The following is a 20,989-nucleotide window of genomic DNA, read 5'->3' on the forward strand; positions in this document are numbered from 1 at the left end:
ATCAGAATGTCCTTTGTGAAATGTAATGTGTGATATGATTATTTGTGGTGAACAGGGGACAGCTTCATTAGTTCCTATTTGATCATTAAAGTACAGGAGAGAAAAATCGTGTGAAAAAGAAGGGGGTGGGGTGGGGGTAGCAAGTATCCTGGGCCTGTGGCGAGTTGCTGGTCTGTTGGAAAATGAAGCAAGCTGAGGAACACATTACATGGACTGTGCCTCTCCTTTTTCTGCCCTTACCGCCCACACTGCATAGCGGCCATCTGATTGGCTGACTGCAGCCAGTGTGTAATGTATGCACAAGACAGCACGCCAGGCTGTCAGACGAAAGGTAAACAGCGGTTTCATCATCATCCGGTTCACTCCTTGGAACACAGCGCGCTACGTGCCATCGGTCCTCACTCCTTCAGTGCAGCATACGTCACTGTAAAGGACACAGCCACCGCAACAAACGGCCTGCTTTAACCCTTGACTAACTTCTTCATCTCTCCCGGACCCACACATAGCACCACAGCCGACAACAACCCGAGGCCTGTCACACACACCGCAGCAGGGGACAAGTGATCACACACACTCCGCCTTTCTGCAGACAGCTGATTCAAGTGATTGACAGGAGACAGACTGACAGCAGTTCAGGCCAGGGTGACCGTTGAGCACCACTTGACAAGGGGCTGCCAGTGGACGACAGACAGACAGACAGGAAGGAACGTGGCAGCAGACAGTGGACAGACAAAGTGACAGAAGAGTGTGAGCAGAAGACAGAAGCGTGTCCTTCAATGGGGACCTGTCAAAGCAATCAGTCCCTGAAGCAGCAGGCCAAGAGTTTTCGCTACACCATCACTGACAAAGCCGCCGCCAAAAGGGCAAGTTGCAACCCTTCACTTGACGCCTTTTCCTCTTCCTCCACTGTTTGTGGATAGTGTTGCCCCTCCTCATGTTGGTCTTCTGTCACAACAGGAACAATAGTACTCTAGTAGTGCTGTCAGTGTCCGTGTGCTCATCTGGGATTTTTCTGTCAAGGATTCTGGCTTTTCTAATGAGAACAATAACACAACTTACTTTTCTCCCTTGAGCCAGGCGTGCTGTCAGATGAGTGGGGGCGTGTTGATACATCTGATGTGTTGATGATTGTGATGATGATGGTTGTGCTGTGATGATGGTGTTATTGTGTTGATGATGGTGTTGGTTGGACAGATGATGGTGTTGGTTGGACACACTTGATGTAGATGTGTTGATGATGATGGTTGTTTGATGGTGTTGGTTATGCTGTTATGATTATGATGGTTGTGTGGGTGAAGGTGATGCTGACACAGTTGATGATGATTGTGCCGTGTCTCCAAGCCAGACCTCAAGGTTGGGTTTATACAAAGGCATCTGCTAGGTACCGGCAACCTTTTTAAAATGTTTAAAAATTCTGTTAAAACATTTAAAGTAAATTAAACAACTTAGATTAAAACTATAGACTATAGTATAAGTAAAAAAAAAAAAAAAAAAAATGTTTCTGTGTATATTAGAACCAAAGTTACAGTCAATTGAAGTTCATAAAAACTGAGCCTTTTTGTGCATCGTTTTGATCTTTTGAACAAATCTCCAATTTTACAATTTTGTTTATAGTAAAGATGCCTAATTTTTTTCCAGCTATATTACTTTATCATTTTATTGATATTGAGCTATAAAATCCAGTTGTTGTTTTTTGCAAATTCTCACATGGCAAAATTTGTCAAAATAGCAACAGGTGCAGTTTCTTCATTTATCAAGCTATTTTCATGAAAAAAAATGATTTGTATTCAGATGAGCAAGGCGTTTAAAATGGAGTACAGCAATAATTCAGTTTGAAGAAATTGTTTTTTTAGTTGCAGGAATGATGTTCTGGAAAAATATAATTTTTTGTGTGTAATAATTTGTGTTTTGTAAATAAAAGTGAAACCACTACTATAGAATATATCTGCTGATTAATTTCATTTCAACAGACCGCAGCTTAACATACTTATCATTAATTCCATCATGAAAATGAGAAAAAACGATCGTCACTTCAGTTAGATTCAAAACGAGTGCGGCATTATGGGGTATTCCCAGTGACTGAGCACTTTCAGGCACTCATTTATGAAAAATGCCCCCTCTTAAATGTTTATCGATGATATAATAAACAGTGTGATAGTAAAATCAAAGGAACTCAAAGGTTTCAGAACCAACCAAGCTCGTTGTTGAAGTCTGGCGCAGCTTCTACTGCCATTTCAGCATCTGACTGATGCACAGCCGCTCTTTCGAACTTGGAGCTTGTCTGCACCAGTAATACCATGCGGTAGTTGTGTATACCTTTCAAAAGGAAATTAAAAAAGCTTCTCTTTAATATCTGTAAATACTATTGTATTTATTACCAATTTTGAGAACTTCAAGTTTAAAGTCAAGCGAAAATCATTTTTTTCACGCTGTATTCGCTATATGCAACTTTGCAAGACGAACTAATATTCACCGGAAAGATGAGGTTCAGACAAACACAGCTGTAGTGAAAATAGCTGTGTAGATCAAATGGGACAGGCAAGTCAAGTGAAGAAAAGTGAGAAGCCAAAACCAGTTGACACAATCTGTCGGAGCAGTCGGCCATGACGTGCAAGAAGCCTTTCGACTACCCCCGATTTTTACTCTTTTATTCAACAAAGATAAAATACAGATGAAAAACAAAAACAGCATTGGAAAGAGGAGAAAGTGAACTTTATTTCCATATAAAACATATCTTTATTTCTTAATCATCACTCAAGTTACAGGCTTGAGTAAAATGGGCAAAATCGATGTGTTTTAGTCGTAGCTTCCGTTGAACAAGTGAGGCTGCCAGTACCTGCATCTGCACCTTTATTTTTTATTAAAAAATATATATGTGGTGCTATATGTGGGTCAGTACAAATGCTTTGACACCTTGAAACTGAAATTGTGTTGAATATGTTTGTGCTGTGTTGATGATATGATTCTCGTGCATTGTTTATGTAGCATGCACCACACTTGAATGATGATGATTGTTTTGATGACAGTGATGGTTGTGCTGTGTTGATGATGATGATGGTTTTGATGACAGTGATGGTTGTGCTGTGTTGATGATGATGATGGTTTTGATGACAGTGATGGTTGTGCTGTGTTGATGATGATGATGGTTTTGATGACGGTGATGGTTGTGCTGTGTTGATGATGATAATGGTTGCCAGGGTTCGTCATTAACATTTTTTCACATGAGCGCCTGCGCTCTAGTTTCAGAATTTTGATGAGCGCAAACTGAAAACTAAGAGCGCACACTAAAAACCGTCAGCCTTCCTTTTTGGGATCAAATATTTCAGCATTTTGATTTTGCACGGCCGCGAAATCGATCGTGCGCTCCACTTTTCTACTTTTCAAGTCTGAAGAGCGCTCTTTTGCATAGCCTCCCCTGATTCACTAGGCCTACTTCCAGTTGAACTAACAAAAAGTAAACAGACGGCTTTCAAACTTCGGTAAATGCAAAACGATCGCGCTTTTGACTCTTGTTTGTGATGGACAATGGAATAACAATTTAGATACAGTAGTGTATGCTTATGTCTTTTCAAAATCAAGAGCACAAGCGCTCTGAGTCAAGGAATTTTCCAGAGCGCAATTTGTTTTTTCAGAGCGTTCCGCTCAGCGCTCCCGTTAGTGACGAACCCTGGTTGCAATGATGATGGTGGTGGTGTTATGTTTACAGGTAGAGAATATCCTGAAGCCACTAGATCTGAGCGATGACGATTACCACAAGGTGATGCAACTGATGCGGCAGAAGATGGATGAAGGCTTGGCCCGCAGCACTAACGAGAAGGCCGTCATCAAGATGTTCCCCACCTATGTCAGGGCCGTGCCTGATGGCACAGGTCAGCATGACTCTCTGTTATGGGGTGTTGTGATATTCAGCTTGATTCTGTCTGTCTGTCATAGAGTGTGATGATACTCAGCGTTACTCTCTGTCATAGAGTGTGATGATACTCAGCTTGACTCTCTGTCTGTCATAGAGTGTGATGATACTCAGCTTGACTCTCTGCCTGTCATAGAGTGTGATGATACTCAGCTTGACTCTACCTGTCATAGAGTGTGAACTGTGATGATACTCAACTTGACTGTCTGTCTGTCTGTCATAGAGTGTGATGATACTCAGCTTGACTCTCTGCCTGTCATAGAGTGTGATGATACTCAGCTTGACTCTACCTGTCATAGAGTGTGAACTGTGATGATACTCAACTTGACTGTCTGTCTGTCTGTCATAGAGTGTGATGATACTCAGCTTGACTCTCTGTCTGTCATAGAGTGTGATGATACTCAGCTTGACTCTCTGCCTGTCATAGAGTGTGAACTGTGATGATACTCAACTTGACTGTCTGTCTGTCTGTCATAGAGTGTGATGATACTCAGCTTGACTCTCTGTCTGCCTGTCATAGAGTGTGATGATACTCAGCTTGACTCTCTGTCTGTCATAGAGTGTGATGATACTCAGCGTGACTGTCTGTCATAGAGTGTGATGATACTCAGCGTGACTGTCTGTCATAGAGTGTGATGATACTCAGCGTGACTGTCTGTCATAGAGTGTGATGATACTCAGCGTGACTGTCTGTCATAGAGTGTGATGATACTCAGCGTGACTGTCTGTCATAGAGTGTGATGATACTCAGCGTGACTGTCTGTCATAGAGTGATGATACTCAGCTTGACTGTCTGTCTGTCATAGAGTGATGATACTCACCTTGACTGTCTGTCATAGAGTGATGATACTCACCTTGACTGTCTGTCATAGAGTGTGATGATACTCAGCGTGACTGACTTGACTGTCTGTCATAGAGTGATGATACTCACCTTGACTGTCTGACTGTCTGTCATAGAGTGATGATACTCACCTTGACTGTCTGTCTGTCTGTCATAGAGTGATGATACTCACCTTGACTGTCTGTCTGTCTGTCATAGAGTGATGATACTCACCTTGACTGACTGTGTCTGTCATAGAGTGATGATACTCACCTTGACTGTCTGACTGTCTGTCATAGAGTGATGATACTCACCTTGACTGACTGTCTGTCTGTCATAGAGTGATGATACTCACCTTGACTGTCTGTCTGTCATAGAGTGATGATACTCACCTTGACTGACTGTCTGTCTGTCATAGAGTGTGATGATACTCAGCGTGACTGACTTGACTGTCTGTCATAGAGTGATGATACTCACCTTGACTGACTGTCTGTCTGTCATAGAGTGATGATACTCACCTTGACTGTCTGTCTGTCTGTCATAGAGTGATGATACTCACCTTGACTGTCTGTCTGTCTGTCATAGAGTGATGATACTCACCTTGACTGTCTGTCTGTCTGTCATAGAGTGATGATACTCACCTTGACTGTCTGTCTGTCTGTCATAGAGTGATGATACTCACCTTGACTGTCTGTCATAGAGTGTGATGATACTCAGCGTGACTGACTTGACTGTCTGTCATAGAGTGATGATACTCACCTTGACTGTCTGACTGTCTGTCATAGAGTGATGATACTCACCTTGACTGTCTGACTGTCTGTCATAGAGTGATGATACTCACCTTGACTGTCTGTCTGTCTGTCATAGAGTGATGATACTCGCCTTGACTGTCTGTCTGTCTGTCATAGAGTGATGATACTCACCTTGACTGTCTGTCATAGAGTGATGATACTCACCTTGACTGTCTGTCTGTCTGTCATAGAGTGATGATACTCACCTTGACTGTCTGTCTGTCTGTCATAGAGTGATGATACTCACCTTGACTGTCTGTCTGTCATAGAGTGATGATACTCACCTTGACTGTCTGTCTGTCTGTCATAGAGTGATGATACTCACCTTGACTGTCTGTCATAGAGTGATGATACTCACCTTGACTGTCTGTCTGTCATAGAGTGATGATACTCACCTTGACTGTGTCTGTCATAGAGTGATGATACTCACCTTGACTGTGTCTGTCATAGAGTGATGATACTCACCATGTGCTCTCCTCTTCTGTCTTTGTTTACACTACAGTGCTCTCCTCTTCTGTCTTTACACTGCAGTGCTGTCCACTTCTGTCTTTGTTTACACTACAGTGCTCTCCTCTTCTGTCTTTGTTTACACTACAGTGCTGTCCACCTCTGTCTTTGTTTACACTACAGTGCTCTCCTCTTCTGTCTTTGTTTACACTACAGTGCTGTCCACCTCTGTCTTTGTTTACACTACAGTGCTCTCCTCTTCTGTCTTTGTTTACACTACAGTGCTGTCCACCTCTGTCTTTACACTGCAGTGCTCAATCTCTTATTTACACTACAGTGCTGTCCACTTCTGTCTTTACACTGCAGTGCCCAATCTCTTATTTACACTACAGTGCTGTCCACTTCTGTCTTTGTTTACACTACAGTGCTGTCCACTTCTGTCTTTACACTGCAGTGCTCAATCTCTTATTTACACTACAGTGCTGTCCTCTTCTGTCTTTGTTTACACTACAGTGCTGTCCACTTCTGTCTTTACACTGCAGTGCCCAATCTCTTATTTACACTACAGTGCTGTCCACTTCTGTCTTTACACTGCAGTGCTCAATCTCTTATTTACACTACAGTGCTGTCCACTTCTGTCTTTGTTTACACTACAGTGCTGTCCACTTCTGTCTTTACACTGCAGTGCTCAATCTCTTATTTACACTACAGTGCTGTCCACTTCTGTCTTTACACTGCAGTGCTCAATCTCTTATTTACACTACAGTGCTGTCCTCTTCTGTCTTTGTTTACACTACAGTGCTGTCCACTTCTGTCTTTACACTGCAGTGCTCAATCTCTTATTTACACTACAGTGCTGTCCTCTTCTGTCTTTACACTGCAGTGCCCAATCTGTCTTATTTACACTACAGTGCTGTCCTCTTCTGTCTTTGTTTACACTACAGTGCTGTCCACTTCTGTCTTTACACTGCAGTGCCCAATCTGTCTTATTTACACTACAGAGCTGTCCTCCTCTGTCTTGATGTTTCGGCTAACAGGAGTTAGCTCCCCTCCCCCCCCCTTCCTCTTCCCTCCCCTCCCCTCTCCCCTCCCCTCTCCTCTCCCCTCTCCTCTCCCTTCCCCTCCTCTCCCCTCCCCTCTCCTCTCCTCTCCTCTCCTCTCCTCTCTCCTCCCGCCTCCCCTCTCCTCTCCCCTCCTCCTCTCTCCCCTACTGTCCCCTCCCCTCTCCTCTCCCTTCCCCTCCTCTCCCCTCCCCTCTCCTCTCCTCTCCTCTCCTTTCTCCTCTCCCCTCCCCTCTCCTCTCCCCTCCTCCCCTCTCCCCTACTGTCCCCTCCCCTCTCCTGTCCCTTCCCCTCCTCTCCCCTCCCCTCTCCTCTCCTCTCCTCTCTCCTCCCGCCTCCCCTCTCCTCTCCCCTCCCCTCCCCTCTCCTCTCCCTTCCCCTCCTCTCCCCTCCCCTCTCCTCTCCTCTCCTCTCCTCCCGCCTCCCCTCTCCTCTCCCCTCCTCCCCTCTCCCCTACTGTCCCCTCCCCTCTCCTCTCCCTTCTCCTCCTCTCCCCTCCCCTCTCCTCTCCTCTCCTCTCTCCTCCCGCCTCCCCTCTCCCCTCCCCTCTCCTCTCCCTTCCCCTCCTCTCCCCTCCCCTCTCCTCTCCCCTCCTCCCCTCTCCCCTCCTCTCCCCGCCCCTCCCCTCCCCTCCTCTCCTGCAGAGATGAACAGTGTTGGTCAGTGTACTGCCATCACCAGCCTGGTTCTTGCACCTGTTGCTTGTACTGCCTCCAATCTAGTTTTTGCACCTGTTGCTTGTACTGCTGTGTTTACTTGTCTCTGTGTTTGAAATGGCAAAGGTCATCGGTTGTGTGTGTGTGTGTGTGCGCGCATGTGTGTGTGTGTGTGTGTGTATGTGCAGAGGTGGGAGAATTCCTTGCCCTGGACCTGGGAGGAACCAACTTCCGTGTGCTGCTGGTGTCGCTGCAAGGTCAGGAGGTGAAGATGGAGAGCCGTATTTTCCTCATCCCTCAACACATCATGCTGGGCTCAGGCATCCAGGTACACACTGTGCTGTGTGTATGTGTGTGTGTGTGTGTGGTGGGAGTGGTAGGGCAGGGGCTGAACTTGGTGACCTACACTGCAGTGACAAGAGTCCTGTGAGATGTCAGACGTGCGGACTATCCAGAACCTCAGAATAGCACACCACTGTATAACAGGGTTGAGAAAGGTCTGCATATCCACTAATTCCAGTGGATCTGAGGACCGTGGACCGCTGTTTCCGCTTTGACATCCATGGGTTCAATTTTTTATGGAGCGCAGTGTCACTCTCAAAAGGTATTCTTAATGGCTTGTTTTGTTTTTGTGCATATATGGTTTTCTCAAACGGCTTGTTCTGTTTTTGCGCACTTCCTGCAAACAAGTGTCGGCGCCATCAGTATTTAATGGCTATCATGTCTTCCATCATCCGCCGAGATTTGGACGCATGTTACGACTAGTTGCAGCAATGAATGGCAGAGGTTATGAAACAGGAAAATATTGACTTTGGGTGAAGAGGGAAGAGAGGAGGAGTGCTGTGATCTGCGGATTGGGAAAGAGGATGTTCGGGGGAAAGCAAGATGCATTGTGTGCAATGTTCACTTTGTTTACCCATCACCAGGTGTGACGGTGCTGGTGTATGTGAGAAATATTTGTCACAAATGTAACATTTTACTGACAGTATTAAATATTAGATTTGAATTTGTAAAATGCTCTCAGGAAAGGCCTATAATTTTGAAAGTATAAAATACTGTCAGATTTTAAATTTCTCTTCAGCGGACCCCCTAGTGGGGCATTGCACCATTACCCACTGAGGCCTGGACAGCCTTAGATCCCTGGTTTTTTCATGATTGGACGGTGGGGTATTCTTTGGACGGTGGGGTATTCTTTGGACGGTGGGGTATTCTGATGTCTGACAGCACCTCTGTAGTGCCAGTCTCTGTTTAAAGCACCTCTGTCCTGATGATGAACACAGCTTGTCAGTTGACAATGAACATGGCCTGATGATGAACACATACTGTCAGTTGACAATGAACATGGCCTGATGATGAACACAGCTTGTCAGTTGACAATGAACATGGCCTGATGATGAACACAGCCTGTCAGTTGACAATGAACATGGCCAGATGATGAACACAGCCTGTCAGTTGACAATGAACATGGTCTGATGATGAACACAGCTTGTCAGTTGACAATGAACATGGCCTGATGATGAACACAGCTTGTCAGTTGACAATGAACATGGCCTGATGATGAACACATACTGTCAGTTGACAATGAACATGGCCTGATGATGAACACAGCTTGTCAGTTGACAATGAACATGGCCTGATGATGAACACAGCCTGTCAGTTGGCAATGAACATGGTCTGATGATGAACACAGCTTGTCAGTTGACAATGAACATGGCCTGATGATGAACACATACTGTCAGTTGACAATGAACATGGCCTGATAATGAACACAGCCTGTCAGTTGACAATGAACATGGCCTGATGATGAACACATACTGTCAGTTGACAATGAACATGGCCTGATGATGAACACAGCCTGTCAGTTGACAATGAACATTGCCTGATGATGAACACAGCCTGTCAGTTGACAATGAACATGGCCTGATGATGAACACATACTGTCAGTTGACAGTGAACACGGCCTGATGATGAACACAGCTTGTCAGTTGACAATGAACATGGCCTGATGATGAACACAGCTTGTCAGTTGACAATGAACATGGCCTGATGATGAACACATACTGTCAGTTGACAATGAACATGGCCTGATGATGAACACATACTGTCAGTTGACAATGAACATGGCCTGATGGTGAACACATACTGTCAGTTGACAATGAACATGGCCTGATGATGAACACAGCCTGTCAGTTGACAATGAACATGGCCTGATGGTGAACACAGCCTGTCAGTTGACAATGAACATGGCCTGATGATGAACACAGCCTGTCAGTTGACAGTGAACATGGCCTGATGGTGAACACATACTGTCAGTTGAAAATGAACATGGCCTGATGATGAACACATACTGTCAGTTGACAATGAACATGGCCTGATGATGAACACAGCCTGTCAGTTGACAATGAACATGGCCTGATGATGAACACATACTGTCAGTTGACAATGAACATGGCCTGATGATGAACACAGCCTGTCAGTTGACAATGAACATGGCCTGATGATGAACACAGCCTGTCAGTTGACAATGAACATGGCCTGATGATGAACACATACTGTCAGTTGACAATGAACATGGCCTGATGATGAACACAGCTTGTCAGTTGACAATGAACACGGCCTGATGATGAACACAATGAACACCCCTGAAAATGGAGTATGGCTGCCTACAGGCAGGGTTAAAATGGTCATACACATAAAAGCCCACTAGTGAACATGGGAGTTGCAGCCCATGAACAAAGAACACAATGAACATGGTGTGGTGATGAACATGAACACAGCCTGACAATGAACACAGCCTGTCAGTTGACAATAAACATGGCCGGATGATGAACACAGCCTGTCAGTTGACAAACATGACCTGAAGATGAACATGAACACGCCCTGATGATGAACATGGCCTGGCAATGAAGAAGTCTTGATGGAGGTGGATAGTGACGTCAGAAGCCCCAGATGTGAGCTGGGCTGACACCACCCACCTCCTTCCCCCTACTGTGTATTGACCCAGGGTAAGGGGAGAGGCGCCATCAATAAAGTGGGCTAAAGGGATGAGGGCTGTTCGATTTATGTGCACTTCAGTTTTTACAAATAGTTGTGCAAGGTCGGGTTGCTAAGAGTATTGTGTTCATGGCAATCAGGGTATTTTCTATTGTTTTTAAACATTTTTGTTTTGTCAGCAGATTTACGGTTGGCCCCTCTTTGGAGACTGAACATTAATTGTCAGTATTGGGCTTAGTGGGTGATGTTGTCAGTATTGGGTGTAATGAGTGACATTATTATTGGACTTATTGGGTGATGTCAGTATTGGGCTTAGTGGGTGATGTTGTCAGTATCGGGTGTAATGAGTGACATTATTATTGGGCTTAGTGGGTGATGTTGTCAGTATTGGGTGTAATGAGTGACATTATTATTGGGCTTAGTGGGTGATGTTGTCAGTATTGGGTGTAATGAGTGACATTATTATTGGGCTTAGTGGGTGATGTTGTCAGTATTGGGTGTAATGAGTGACATTATTATTGGGCTTAGTGGGTGATGTCAGTATTGGGTGTAATGAGTGACATTATTATTGGGCTTAGTGGGTGATGTCAGTACTGGGCGTAATGAGTGATGTTGTTATTGGGCTTAGTGGGTGGTGGTGTATAGTGAGTGGTGTTGTCAGTGTAGGATTTAGTGAGTGATGTTGTCAGTGTAGGGTTTAGTGGGTGGTGGTGTTTAGTGGGTGATGTTGTGAGTGTAGGGTTTAGTGGGTGGTGGTGTTTAGTGGGTGATGTTGAGTGTAGGGTTTAGTGGGTGGTGGTGTTTAGTGGGTGATGTTGTGAGTGTAGGGTTTAGTGGGTGATGTTGTTTTGTGGGTGATGTTGAGTGTAGGGTTTAGTGGGTGGTGTTGTCAGTGTAGGGTTTAGTGGGTGGTGTTGTCAGTGTAGGGTTTAGTGGGTGGTGTTGTATAGTGGGTGGTGGTGTCGGTGTAGGGTTCAGTGGGTGATGTATAGTGGGTGGTGTTGTCGGTGTAGGGTTTAGTGGGTGGTGTTGTCATTGTAGGGTATAGTGGGTGGTGGTGTATAGTGGGTGGTGTTGTCAGTGTAGGGTTTAGTGGGTGGTGTTGGCAGTGTAGGGTTTAGTGGGTGATGTTGTATAGTGGGTGGTGTTGTCAGTGTAGGGTTTAGTGGGTGGTGGTGTATAGTGGGTGATGGTGTCGGTGTAGGGTTTAGTGGGTGATGTTGTATAGTGGGTGATGGTGTCGGTGTAGGGTTTAGTGGGTGATGTTGTATAGTGGGTGATGGTGTCGGTGTAGGGTTTAGTGGGTGATGTTGTATAGTGGGTGATGGTGTCGGTGTAGGGTTTAGTGGGTGATGTTGTATAGTGGGTGATGGTGTCGGTGTAGGGTTTAGTGGGTGATGTTGTATAGTGGGTGATGGTGTCGGTGTAGGGTTTAGTGGGTGATGTTGTATAGTGGGTGATGGTGTCGGTGTAGGGTTTAGTGGGTGATGTTGTATAGTGGGTGATGGTGTCGGTGTAGGGTTTAGTGGGTGATGTTGTATAGTGGGTGATGGTGTCGGTGTAGGGTTTAGTGGGTGATGTTGTCTGTGTAGGGTATAGTGGGTGATGTTGTCTGTGTAGGGTTTAGTGGCTGATGTTGTATAGTGGGTGATGGTGTCGGTGTAGGGTTTAGTGGCTGATGTTGTATAGTGGGTGATGGTGTTGGTGTAGGGTTTAGTGGGTGATGTTGTATAGTGGGTGGTGTTGTCAATGTAGGGTACAGTGGGTGGTGGTGTATAGTGGGTGCTGTTGTCAGTGTAGTGTTTAGTGGGTGATGTTGTCAGCATAGGGTTCAGTGGGAAGTGTTGTCAGTGTAGGGTTTAGTGGGTGGTGGTGTATAGTGGGTGGTGTTGTCAGTGTAGGGTTTAGTGGGTGATGTTGTACAGTGGGTGGTGGTGTCAGCATAGGGTTTAGTGGGTGGTGGTGTCTGACACTGAACGCCACTGTCACTGACAGCTTATTTACACCACTGTCACTGACTGCTTTTTTACAAACAATAGTATTGAAGAGAGAAACCGAGAACGCAAACTACTGACAGTGAATAGAAATATGTATGGTATGAGCAACTGGAAGAGACGGAATAATTATAAAGACTGCAGAACTCTGACGTGGGATGGTAATGTCCGCTCTGATGTATTTGTGGACAAGGATTCATTCAGTCAGATGGATCATGATGGCACATGGATGGATAGCACCAGGTGATGGCACGTGGATAGATAGCACCAGGTGATGGCACATGGATGGATAGCACCAGGTGATGGCACGTGGATAGATAGCACCAGGTGATGACACATGGATGGGTAGCACCAGGTGATGGCACAAGGATAGATAGCACCAGGTGATGACACATGGATGGATAGCACCAGGTGATGGCACATGGATAGATAGCACCAGGTGATGACACATGGATGGGTAGCACCAGGTGATGGATGACACATGGATAGATAGCACCAGGTGTTGGATGACACATGGATGGATATCACCAGGTGATGACACATGGATGGATAGCACCAGGTGATGGTACATGGATGGATAGATGATGACACATAGATGGATAGCAGATGATACATGGACGGATAGATGATGACACATAAATGGATATCACCAGGTGATGATGGCACATGGATAGATAGCACTAGGTGATGACACATGGATAGATAGCACCAGGTGATGACACACAGATGGATAGCACCAGGTGATGACACATGGATGGATAGCACCAGGTGATGGATGACACATGGATGGATAGCACCAGGTGATGGCACTTGGATGGATAGCACCAGGTGATGACACATGGATGGATAGCACCAGGTGATGGTACATGGACAGATAGCACCAGGTGATGGTACATGGATGGATAGCACCAGGTGATGGTACATGGATGGATAGCACCTGGTGATGGCACGTGGATAGCACCAGGTGATGGCACATGGATGGATTGCACCAGGTGATGGCACATGGATGGATAGCACCAGGTGATGGCACGTGGATAGCACCAGGTGATGGCACATGGATGGATAGCACCAGGTGATGGCACGTGGATAGCACCAGGTGATGACACATGGACGGATAGCACCAGGTGATGACACATGGATGGATAGCACCAGGTGATGGTACATGGATGGATAGCACCAGATGATGACACATGGACGGATAGCACCAGGTGATGGATGACACATGGACGGATAGCACCAGGTGATGACACATGGATGGATAGTACCAGGTGATGGATGACACATGTACGGATAGCACCAGGTGATGACACATGGATGGATAGCACCAGGTGATGGATGACACATGGACGGATAGCACCAGGTGATGACACATGGATGGATAGCACCAGGTGATGACACATGGACGGATAGCACCAGGTGATGGTACATGGATGGATATCACCAGGTGATGACACATGGATGGATAGCACCAGGTGATGGATGACACATGGACGGATAGCACCAGGTGATGGCACGTGGATAGCACCAGGTGATGGATGACACATGGATGGATAGCACCAGGTGATGACACATGGATGGATAGCACCAGGTGATGGATGACACATGGACGGATAGCACCAGGTGATGGATGACACATGGATGGATAGCACCAGGTGATGGATGACACATGGATAGATAGCACCAGGTGATGACACATGGATGGATAGCACCAGGTGATGACATATGGATGGATAGCACCAGGTGATGACATATGGATGGATAGCACCAGGTGATGACATATGGATGGATAGCACCAGGTGATGACACATGGATGGATAGCACCAGGTGATGACATATGGATAGATAGCACCAGGTGATGACATATGGATGGATAGCACCAGGTGATGACATATGGATGGATAGCACCAGGTGATGACACATGGATGGATAGCACCAGGTGATGACATATGGATGGATAGCACCAGGTGATGACATATGGATGGATAGCACCAGGTGATGGATGACACATGGATGGATAGCACCAGGTTATGACACATGGATGGATATTTTACAGGACACAAACAGATTGTATATGGTAGATTTGTTTTCTTTGAAGTTTCCAAGAATGATAGTTGTGGTGTTGGGATAAGGTGTGCTTGCTGTGAAGTGTTTGAAAAAGAATGTGATAATGATGGAGTTAGCTGTATTGCCTGTAAGTATGATCCTATGTGATGGAGGTAACTGTATTGTCTGTAAGTATAATCCTATGTGATGGAGGTAGCTGTATTGTCTGTAAGTATAATCCTATGTGATGGAGGTAACTGTATTGTCTGTAAGTATAATCCTATGTGATGGAGGTAACTGTATTGTCTGTAAGTATAATCCTATGTGATGGAGATAACTGTATTGTCTGTAAGTATAATCCTATGTGATGGAGATAACTGTATTGTCTGTAAGTATAATCCTATGTGATGGAGGTAACTGTATTGTCTGTAAGTATAATCCTATGTGATGGAGGTAACTGTATTGTCTGTAAGTATAATCCTATGTGATGGAGGTAACTGTATTGTCTGTAAGTATAATCCTATGTGATGGAGGTAGCTGTATTGTCTGTAAGTATAATCCTATGTGATGGAGGTAACTGTATTGTCTGTAAGTATAATCCTATGTGATGGAGGTAACTGTATTGTCTGTAAGTATAATCCTATGTGATGGAGGTAACTGTATTGTCTGTAAGTATAATCCTATGTGATGGAGGTAGCTGTATTGTCTGTAAGTATAATCCTATGTGATGGAGATAACTGCATTGTCTGTAAGTATAATCCTATGTGATGGAGGTAACTGTATTGTCTGTAAGTATGATCCTATGTGATGGAGGTAACTGTATTGTCTGTAAGTATGATCCTATGTGATGGAGGTAACTGTATTGTCTGTAAGTATAATCCTATGTGATGGAGGTAGCTGCATTGTCTGTAAGTATAATCCTATGTGATGGAGGTAGCTGTATTGTCTGTAAGTATAATCCTATGTGATGGAGGTAACTGTATTGTCTGTAAGTATGATCCTATGTGATGGAGATAACTGTATTGTCTGTAAGTATAATCCTATGTGATGGAGATAACTGTATTGTCTGTAAGTATAATCCTATGTGATGGAGATAACTGCATTGTCTGTAAGTATAATCCTATGTGATGGAGATAACTGTATTGTCTGTAAGTATGATCCTATGTGATGGAGGTAGCTGTATTGTCTGTAAGTATAATCCTATGTGATGGAGGTAGCTGCATTGTCTGTAAGTATAATCCTATGTGATGGAGGTAGCTGTATTGTCTGTAAGTATAATCCTATGTGATGGAGGTAACTGTATTGTCTGTAAGTATGATCCTATGTGATGGAGGTAACTGTATTGTCTGTAAGTATAATCCTATGTGATGGAGGTAGCTGTATTGTCTGTAAGTATAATCCTATGTGATGGAGGTAGCTGTATTGTCTGTAAGTATGATCCTATGTGATGGAGATAACTGTATTGTCTGTAAGTATAATCCTATGTGATGGAGATAACTGCATTGTCTGTAACCCCAAAGAAACAGCTGTGTTGGCTGTAAGTTTGTTGAATTTATACATGATAGCTGTGGTGTTTGTCAGTATGATGTCTCAGTTATACTTATAGGAATAACAGTCAGAAATAATGTGGATTGACAGAGTTCAGAAATGGGGTATGTGTTCGTAGAAATGGCACGAAATCAGAAATCAGTGTGTGTTTGTAGAAATGGCATGAAATCAGAAATTAGTATGTGTTTGTAGAAATGGCATGAAATCAGAAATTAGTGCGAGTTTGTGTTTGTAGAAATCTGAAATAAGTGTGTGTGTTTGTTTGAGTGTGTGTGTGTAGAAATAGCATGGAGTCCAGAAACTTGTGTGTGTGAGCGTCTGTAGAAATGGCATGAGTTTGAAATATGTGTGTGTGTGAGTTTGTAGAATTGGCATGGAGTTCAGAAATTGCTGTGGCATGAGAAATAGTTGTAGAAGTTTGTTGAAATGACATTGTGATGTTAGGAGTTAGAGACTTTTGTATTGTTCTGCTGATAACATGTTTGTGTGTGTCAATGAGGTTGTTCTGCTGGTGTGTCTGAGTGAGAGAGATTTAAAAAGTCAACATCATTGTAGTGTGGTGTTGCAGAATTTATGTAATTATGTGTATGGTGTCATTGGCTGTGTTTGAGTTGGGCAGAATCTGGCAATTTTTCATTCATGAGTTGGAAATCTAATTTTGAAATAATGCAAATGATGACTGTATTTTTTCTCAACTTCGTGGCAGTGATAGGCACATCTGGTGATTTATCTGATGGAAATGGTAGCAGGTTCTACTGGTGATTTATCTGATGGAAATGGTAGCAGGTTCTACTGGTGGTGTATCTGATGGAAATGGTAGCAGGTTCTACTGGTGATTTCTCTGATGGAAATGGTAGCAGGTTCTACTGGTGATGTATCTGATGGAAATGGTAGCAGGTTCTACTGGTGATGTATCTGATGGGAATGGTAGCGGTTCTACTGGTGGTGTATCTGATGGGAATGGTAGCAGGTTCTACTGGTGATGTATCTGATGGGAATGGTAGCAGGTTCTACTGGTGATTTCTCTGATGGAAATGGTAGCAGGTTCTACTGGTGATGTATCTGATGGAAATGGTAGCAGGTTCTACTGGTGATGTATCTGATGGGAATGGTAGCAGGTTCTACTGGTGATGTATCTGATGGAAATGGTAGCAGGTTCTACTGGTGATGTATCTGATGGAAATGGTAGCAGGTTCTACTGGTGATGTATCTGATGGGAATGGTAGCAGGTTCTACTGGTGATGTATCTGATGGAAATGGTAGCAGGTTCTACTGGTGATGTATCTGATGGAAATGGTAGCAGGTTCTACTGGTGATTTCTCTGATGGAAATGGTAGCAGGTTCTAACTGATGGAAATGGTAGCAGGTTCTACTGGTGATTTCTCTGATGGAAATGGTAGCAGGTTCTACTGGTGATTTCTCTGATGGAAATGGTAGCAGGTTCTACTGGTGATGTAAACATGAAGTAGGTCAGGAAAGGGTCACTGACAAGGCCAGGTGACCTGGTTATATTTTCAGATTTTTTCTTAACATGAGTATCTGAGTAAGTGAAGGATGTGGAGTGGATTAGTTGTGGATAGTAAAGTGAAGGATATGCAGTGGATTAGTTGTGGACAGTAAAGTGAAGGATATGGACTGGATTAGTTGTGGATTGTAAAGTGAAGGACATGGAGTGGATTAGTTGTGGATTGTAAAGTGAAGGATATGGAGTGGATTAGTTGTGGATTGTAAAGTGAAGGATGTGGAGTGGATTAGTTGTGGATTGTAAAGTGAAGTATACGGAGTGGATTAGTTGTGGATAGTAAAGTGAAGGATATGGAGTGGATTAGTTGTGGATTGTAAAGTGAAGCATATGCAGTGGATTAGTTGTGGATTGTAAAGTGAAGGATGTGGAATGGATTAATTGTGGATAGTAAAGTGAAGGATGTGGAATGGATTAGTTGTGGATAGTAAAGTGAAGGATATGGAGTGGATTAGTTGTGGATTGTAAAGTGAAGGATGTCGAGTGGATTAGTTGTGGATTGTAAAGTGAAGGATGTGGAGTGGATTAGTTGTGGATAGTAAAGTGAAGGATGTCGAGTGGATTAGTTGTGAAGGATGTGGAGTGGATTAGTTGTGGAGAGTAAAGTGAAGGATATGGAGTGGATTAGTTGTGGATTGTAAAGTGAAGGATGTGGAGTGGATTAGTTGTGGATTGTAAAGTGAAGGATGTGGAGTGGATTAGTTGTGGATTGTAAAGTGAAGGATGTGGAGTGGATTAGTTGTGGAGAGTAAAGTGAAGGATGTGGAGTGGATTAGTTGTGGAGAGTAAAGTGAAGGATATGGAGTGGATTAGTTGTGGATTGTAAAGTGAAGCATATGCAGTGGATTAGTTGTGGATTGTAAAGTGAAGGATGTGGAATGGGTTAGTTGTGGATAGTAAAGTGAAGGATATGGAGTGGATTAGTTGTGGATAGTAAAGTGCAGGATGTGGAATGGATTAATTGTGGATAGTAAAGTGAAGGATATGGAGTGGATTAATTGTGGATAGTAAAGTGAAGGATATGGAGTGGATTAGTTGTGGATTGTAAAGTGAAGGATGTGGAGTGGATTAGTTGTGAAGGATGTGGAGTGGATTAGTTGTGGATAGTAAAGTGAAGGATGTGGAGTGGATTAGTTGTGAAGGATGTGGAGTGGATTAGTTGTGGATTGTAAAGTGAAGGATATGGAGTGGATTAGTTGTGGATTGTAAAGTGAAGGATGTGGAGTGGATTAGTTGTGAAGGATGTGGAGTGGATTAGTTGTGGATTGTAAAGTGAAGGATATGGACTGGATTAGTTGTGGATTGTAAAGTGAAGGATATGGAGTGGATTAGTTGTGGATAGTAAAGTGAAGGATGTGGAGTGGATTAGTTGTGAAGGATGTGGAGTGGATTAGTTGTGGAGAGTAAAGTGAAGGATGTGGAGTGGATTAGTTGTGGATAGTAAAGTGAAGGATGTGGAGTGGATTAGTTGTGGATTGTAAAGTGAAGGATACGGAGTGGATTAGTTGTGGATAGTAAAGTGAAGGATATGGAGTGGATTAGTTGTGGATTGTAAAGTGAAGGATATGGACTGGATTAGTTGTGGATTGTAAAGTGAAGGATGTGGAGTGGATTAGTTGTGGATAGTAAAGTGAAGGATGTGGAGTGGATTAGTTGTGGAGAGTAAAGTGAAGGATACGGAGTGGATTAGTTGTGGATAGTAAAGTGAAGGATATGGAGTGGATTAGTTGTGGATTGTAAAGTGAAGGATATGCAGTGGATTAGTTGTGGATTGTAAAGTGAAGCATATGCAGTGGATTAGTTGTGGATTGTAAAGTGAAGCATATGCAGTGGATTAGTTGTGGATTGTAAAGTGAAGGATGTGGAATGGATTAATTGTGGATAGTAAAGTGAAGGATATGGAGTGGATTAGTTGTGGATTGTAAAGTGAAGGATGTGGAGTGGATTAGTTGTGGATAGTAAAGTGAAGGATGTGGAGTGGATTAGTTGTGGATTGTAAAGTGAAGGAGACAGAGGACGCAGCTGTTTGACCACATCGCAGACTGTGGCATGCTGTAAGGACAGTGGTGATGATGTGTGTCCACAGCTGTTTGACCACATCACAGACTGTGGTGTGCTGTAAGGACAGCGGTGATGATGTGTGTCCACAGCTGTTTGACCACATCGCAGACTGTGGTGTGCTGTAAGGACAGCGGTGATGATGTGTGTCCACAGCTGTTTGACCACATCACTGACTATGGTGTGCTGTAAGGACAGCGGTGATGATGTGTGTCCACAGCTGTTTGACCACATCGCAGACTGCATCTTCCGCTTTGTGAAGGACCACAACCTGGTGGGGCGCAAGCTGCCACTGGGCTTCACCTTCTCCTTCCCCTGCAGGCAGCACGGCCTGGCCAAGGCTGTCCTCACCACCTGGACCAAGGGCTTCAAGTGTGAGGGTGTGGAAGGACACGACATCGTCATACTGCTGCATGAAGCCATCAAGAGGAGAGGGGTCAGTGCACACACACACACACACACACACACACACACGCACACACATACAGTGATACACACACACACACACACACACACACATACATACAAACATACACAATCTCACACACACACACATGATCATGCACATACACACACACGATCACACACACACATGCACACACACATACAGAGGTGGTGTTGATGGGTGGTGTGATGTTGATGGGGGGTGGGGGGGTATTGATCCGTTTGTGTGGTGTAGGGTGGTTTTTATGGATGGTTTGTTGTTGACATCTGGTGCGGTGTGATGACGCGTGGTGTGGTTTGTTGTTGATGTGTGGTGTGGTTTGGTGTTGACATGTGGTGCGATGTGATGACGTGTGGTGTGGAGTGGTGTTGACGTATGGTTTGGTGTTGATGTGTGGTGCAGTGTGAGGACGTGTGGTTTGGTGGTGATGTGTGATGTGGTGTTGACGTGTGGTTTGGTGTTGATGTGTGATGTGGTGTTGACATGTGGTTTGGTGTTGTGTGGTGCAGTGTGAGGACGTGTGGTTTGGTGTTGATGTGTGATGTGGTGTGGTGTTGATGTATGGTGTGGCATTGATTTGTGGTATTGATGTGTGGTGTGGTGTTGATGTGTGGTTTGGTGTTAATATGTGGTGTGGTGTTGACTTACGGTTTGGTACTGATGTATGGTTTGGTGTTGATGTTTGGTGTTGACTTGCAGT

General features: G+C 44.3%; 1 protein-coding gene across 25 annotated transcripts in view; it reads left to right on the forward strand.

Moving 5' to 3' along the window:
* The window catches only part of LOC143293349 (hexokinase-like), a 103,831-nt gene that overhangs the window by 47,066 nt on the left and 35,776 nt on the right, over positions 1 to 20,989 (forward strand). For 24 of the 25 annotated variants that reach the window (XM_076604153.1, XM_076604127.1, XM_076604141.1 and 21 more), the window contains exons 2-4: positions 3,707 to 3,869; positions 7,874 to 8,013; positions 20,065 to 20,280. In XM_076604153.1, coding sequence (XP_076460268.1) covers positions 3,707 to 3,869; positions 7,874 to 8,013; positions 20,065 to 20,280 — 519 coding nt within the window. Of the gene's footprint in view, positions 1 to 339; positions 868 to 3,706; positions 3,870 to 7,873; positions 8,014 to 20,064; positions 20,281 to 20,989 lie in introns of those variants that run through there. The other variant, XM_076604152.1, reaches the window with a different exon arrangement.

This window comes from Babylonia areolata, chromosome 19 (genome assembly GCF_041734735.1).
Source record: "Babylonia areolata isolate BAREFJ2019XMU chromosome 19, ASM4173473v1, whole genome shotgun sequence".
NCBI lineage: Eukaryota > Metazoa > Mollusca > Gastropoda > Neogastropoda > Buccinidae > Babylonia > Babylonia areolata.